Below are 5,888 nucleotides of genomic sequence, written 5' to 3'. Positions count from 1 at the left end.
CTACACTAACAACCGCACGCAACTCCTAATCTCTTGTCGGTAAGAAATAACATTTCTAATTCATCCTTTTTGTACTTAATTCATAGGAATGATAAACTTATTATCGTTCCTCCTATTATAAAAAGGCAAGACTCTTTCTTGTTGTGAGAAAGAGTCGATTAGTGAGTTGCCCATCAGAAGCAGTCAAGGATTATAGGTCTTGAAGTAGAAGTCAGAGACTATGAATCCAGTAAAAATAAACGTGTCTCTAAGTTTTATTTTTATCTTCCGTTGCATACTCGAAATATTTTAAAATGAATTTCTGAATAAGTGTGAAAAATGATACGTGTTATTCATCCCCCCTCCTCCTCTACCGCTCTTTTCGATCATACACATCTAATAAATAGTGGATATTATTTGCTAAGAATTCATTTTGGGAGATATTTCTTTCAATTTTCACTTCCTTCTCTTGTCATTAAATTATTATTGAGTCCACATATCTTCAAAAAAATCTTTCAATCCTGTAACGTATGACATGGGTCATCTTCAAAATAAGAATTTGTTCATTCAAATTGAATATTATAATTAGTAGTGTCTCTACTAATCACGCTGCAAGGTTGGAATCCGCCAACCTAACGGCCCCACACGATCGGCCCCCTGACCATCTGTGGAGAGGTAAATCACGGTGAATGCGGGACTGTCCAGGGCATGGTGGCCGAGGGATTTGGAAACATGGCACAGATTGATGTTATCGCAAATGCAACCATGAGCCCTCGAACCGCCCACCTCATGCTGCAAGCACCCATGCCCTGACCAGCTGACCCCGCCCGTGGGGGCTAGTGTCTCTACTAATCACCATAACACTAGAGGAAGACATACACACTGGTTTGAATTTGACTTTTCGTTCGGACACATTAGCATTTCGTGAGAGAGGAACTAGGGATAAAAGGGAAAATGAGTAGATGATTTTATCATTTTCAAATTTAAGCACCTGATATAAATATTTTTTAAAAAAATCAATATGGTTCAGTAAATTATCACAAATACGACATTTAAAATATGAACCTAGCTATATCTGTTTTGATATTTTTTTTAAAAAAAACAAAAGGGTCCCCTTTTTATCACATCCTTTATCTCAGCATCCTTCTACCCACAACTTACATCATCACAATCTTTCACCTTCTTCACCACATCAATCACACCACCTCATTAAATAATCATCTTCCCCCTTCCCACCTCCCTCTTCTCTTCTCTTCGCTTCTCTCTTACCATCCTTCCCTTCACAGTTCATCCGACCACAGACCACAGACCACAGACCACAGAGACGAGAGAAGACAGCAAAAAAGTACTCATTGCCTGCATCAAATTAGAGAAAGGTATTGCACTCATCGAAATAGATACACCACCAATTTCATTTCTGCTGCTCCTTCCTCCAACGTTTTTCCCAGAGCTATGCCTTTTAATTTCCCCCTCGATCAAAACCACAAAAATAGCATAGCATCATGCACCCTTCCAAGTCTTCTCAGAAACCCTAGCTACTTTATTGTTTGACTGCTAATAACAACAGACATCTCTATTACTTTTTACTCAGCAGAGATCCGTGCTCGTATCTTTTTTCCACTCGTATCTTTCTGTCCTTGCTTTTTTTCCCCTTCCTTTTATTTTTTAGGAAACTGAATAACAATATATATTTGATGGCTTGATCGGTTTGTGGAGGTAGTAGGGAGGCCGCGACGGAGATTCGATCAAATGGCGTCGTCGTCTTCGGTGGTGCAGGTGTCGTCGTCGTCCGGGTCGGCGGAGGAGGCGGCGGCGGTGGCGGCGTCATCGACGAGTTCGCCGTGCGCCGCGTGCAAGTTTTTGCGGCGGAAGTGCCAGCCGGACTGCGTGTTCGCGCCGTACTTCCCGCCGGACCAGCCGCAGAAGTTCGTGCACGTGCACCGGGTGTTCGGCGCCAGCAACGTCACCAAGCTCCTCAACGAGCTGCACCCGCTGCAGCGGGAGGACGCCGTCAACTCCCTCGCCTACGAGGCCGACATGCGCCTCTTCGACCCGGTCTACGGCTGCGTCCGCGTCATCTCCATCCTCCAGCACCAACTCCACCAACTCCAGATCGACCTCTCCAGCGCCAAGTCTGAGCTCTCCAAGTATCAGTCAGCAGCCGCCGCCGCTGCCGCTGCCGCTGCTGCCCACTCCACCTCTGCTGCCCCGCACCACTCCTTCCTCGATCACCAAGCCGCCCTCCCTTTCGTCGGCACACTCACGGGTTTCGAGTTCGGCCGCGACATCCCACAAAGCGTTGGCCAAGGCATCAGCCGCCGCCACAGCGCTACCCACCAGATCATGATTCCGAGGAACCACCACACCCACGCGGATCTGCTGGCCGCCAGCCTCAGTGCCACAACTGCTAACGGAGAGTACGACGCGGGGCTCTTGGCGGATATGAGCGCCGCCGCGGCATCGCCAGCAGCCATCGGGCTGTTCGGCGGGCGGCAGTACTCGAGGCAGAGCGCCGCCGGCGGTGACGAGCAATCCAGCGTCGGATCTATGTAACGATCCATCTCCAAAGGTTAGTGCGCACCGTGAAATTAAATCCACCAATTCACATCATTATCTTAAATTGTAAGTCGTGGAGAAAAGAAATTGCTCATAACCTAGCTTTTACTCTTCCATTCTCTCAGTAAATTCTTCAATATTCTTCTGCTACACCTTCATTAACATTTACTTCGGGAACTGTTTTGATTTCATGTTTTGTTTAACGATTATCACTTTAATATGTTGGTGATTTTATGCTCTCCAATCATGCTTGTTTTGCAACCTTATGCATGAATTATAAAGGGACCAGTTGATCAAGAGAGCTATTCATGATTAAAATGGAGAATACATATGGGAAACTTGGAATTTTTTCTAAGGCTTCTCTGATTCTTCTAAAGTTAGTTCTCTTCAAACTTTCCTGTTTTCAATAAAGTAGAAAAAGCGCATGTTAAAAATGTTCTCTTTAATTATATATATCCACTGAATTAGCTCTGAAATCATCTGCAAGTACAGATTAACTTTTTATTGATCTTGTCATGAAATCTAAGAATAATATATGCTTCGTAGCACAGTTATTTAGGTAAAAGTGATCATATTGAGTCTGTAGACTTACTGGTTCATTGGGGAAGAAAGGAATCGATTTATTTAGTGAATATTAATTGCTTTATATATTTTCTGATGCCTGAGCTGCAGGTTCATTTAAACACTGGTGCATGGTTTGCTGGAGGGATGGATCACGTTAGTCAAACCACAAAGAACTGAATTCTCCTTTAATGTGTCTGCTACATGATTTATGAATGCTTTGTTCCATCTCAACTGATATTATCTCTATATACCTACAGTGAATTGGACAATGTGCTTGTTCTTGTTATGTGGCATCACCTTTCTTAATTTATATATGTTTGTTTAGTTTTATATAATTGTATAACCTTAAAAGTGGACTACTCCAAGGACGGAGCAGGGAGACAAAAGGGATACATTTAAGGACTCGATCCCTATAAACATAAAAGTATATCCAATGTATCTTTCCTCTTTACACACACATCATTTTCTTTGCTCGTGGATCTGCAACTTCGCCATTGGAATCCCAAGAAGGTCAATCTCGAGATCGTAACCCTCATCAAAGCCTTTTAGGGGATCTTATTCAGCAAGGTCAGTCGTAGAAGAAAGTAGGGCAAGTATGCAACGCATTAAAGTTTGTGCAGGGAGAGAGACTGGAAAATGTGTATGATATCCACAGCAATGATGACTTTGTTGGTTCTTAAAAGCGATGGCACCGCCGCCCGCTCCTCCCTCAGCAGGCGGCTCGACCGTCGGAGGTGGCTCCTGCTAGGAGGAGCCATGCGATCAATGCATCTCTTGTATTGCATGCATGATTCTTTAACAATAGTTAATCATCCGATGTTTAAGGAAAATATGAAAAGTAATCAGAATACATTCCAATCAATTTTGTGGCAAAAAGTGATAAAGGAGGTAAATTGAGCTGTCTTTTTATAAAAAATTTTATTCTTTACAAAATTATTTCTCAAGAATTGAACTTTTATTCTTTAACAGATAGTGTTTATGAGACCGATTGTGTGGGACTGTTAAGATGATGGATTCTAATTTTTTTACAGAAGAACTCTTATTCTTTTATAATAATCTACCACTCTCGAATATACTCGCAGGATTACATTCCAATCAATTTTGATATCATGGCAAAAGGTATGAATAAATTGAGAGGGAGAAGACGAATGAACGATGAATGAAGGGTAAAGGAAAGGAAAGGAAGTACTTATTTTGACTATTTCTGCTTCTCGGAGTTTGGCGAGGGAGTTGCACGGTCTTCGAGGGAGAAGGAAAAAACGGAGGAGAGAAAAGGAGGCATGTGAGACGTTTGTTTATTTGCAAAATTAAAAGGGTAAAAATTAAAAGACAATCATAAATTATATAAATCATTTAAATAATATTTTTTAAAATTAAAAAAAAATTAAAAAAATATCTTACTAGATATTTTATATAAAAAATTCTTTATTTTAATATTGTTGTAGTAATTATGATGATGTAAAAAATTGACTATTTTATTTTAATCAAAATTATTATATATAAAATATTATTATATTAAAATACACATTATAAATTTGATTAAAAATATTTAAATTTTATCAAAATCATTTTAAGTTTGTTAAAATCATTTTAAGATAGTTGTAGTTGAATCTTAAACCTTGAAAACTTAAACTCTAAATTCTAAAATTTTAATACTATTATATTAAAATATTTTTTATTAATTTAGTCAAAATTATTTAAATTGTATTAAAATCATTTTAAGTTGAGTATAATCACTTTAAAATAATTTTAGCAACTATTTAGATAATTGCTATATAATAATAGCTACTATATATTGTAATAGTTAAACATATATAGTTGCTACAATAAGGGATGTTCCAATGTTATAGTAGCTATTCTATAGTTGTTATACGTTATAGCAGTTAGCCGTAGCTATAACAATATTAAAAATAAAAATATTCTAAAAATTAAATATATGATGAGATATTTCTATTTGATGATTTTTATAAAAGAGATGTCTATTTGATGATTCATTAACTGAGAGGTGTCTTTTGATTTCTACCCAAACTTCAATTGTGTATAGTTTTAAAAAAAAATTAATTAAAATAATAATTTATTTTTAGATATTTAAAATATCCTTTTGTTGACAAAGCTCATGATGTTTTAAAATATTTTAAAAATAATAGTGCAGTTTTGTGGTAAAATAATTTAGTGAAAACTAAAGAAAAAGTACATTTAATTTTCCGCTACCAATGTCTTATTTTATGTGTGGTTATTTGTGCATTGTTTATTAGAAGGGAGAGAGGGGAAAAAGACAACGAACGTGTACACTTTTGACATGACTTCCTTAAATATATGCTTTTTGTCTCTAGTATTGATTGAGACCCAAAGGCAGAGGGAATATATATCGGTAAATTTAGACGCACTCTAAATTTGTGGCTAAACGGCTCATCAAAATTTTATTTTATTTTTTAAAAGATATATTTAATTTTCATTTTATTTTTAAGATATTTTTTAATTTTTAATTTTTAATTTTTAATTTTCATTTTATTTACACGTAGTATTTAATATATTCTCTTACGTCTCTTCTTTACATACAATAATATTTCTTTTTTTCCTTTTAAATTAAATTAAATTAAATTTTTATTTAAATTTTAATTGACATACATAATCCTCTAAATTTATTTATTTTCAATTTTAATTAAAATAAAAAATTTAAAGAAAGTTAATAAAATATTAAAAATATTTTTTATTTTTAATATCTTCTATTTTTAATATCTAATTATAAAATAATAAGAAATAAAATTAATTTTATTAATAAAATGAAA

At 36.4% G+C, this 5,888-nt stretch overlaps 1 protein-coding gene across 1 annotated transcript; it reads left to right on the top strand.

Annotated features, from left to right (window-relative positions):
* The first annotated feature begins 1,728 nt into the window (after nt 1-1,728).
* On the top strand, nt 1,729-2,532 carry LOC141814939 (LOB domain-containing protein 6-like). Its single transcript, XM_074702899.1, has one exon. It carries the CDS (start codon nt 1,729-1,731, stop codon nt 2,530-2,532), a length of 804 nt encoding a protein of 267 aa, XP_074559000.1.
* The last annotated feature ends 3,356 nt before the right edge of the window (nt 2,533-5,888 follow it).

Source organism: Curcuma longa, chromosome 21 (assembly GCF_044706935.1).
Source record: "Curcuma longa cultivar G26 ecotype Majalengka, Jawa Barat chromosome 21, ITB_CL_G26_1.1, whole genome shotgun sequence".
Classification (NCBI taxonomy): Eukaryota; Viridiplantae; Streptophyta; class Magnoliopsida; order Zingiberales; family Zingiberaceae; genus Curcuma; species Curcuma longa.
This window is presented reverse-complemented; position numbering and strand designations above follow the sequence as displayed.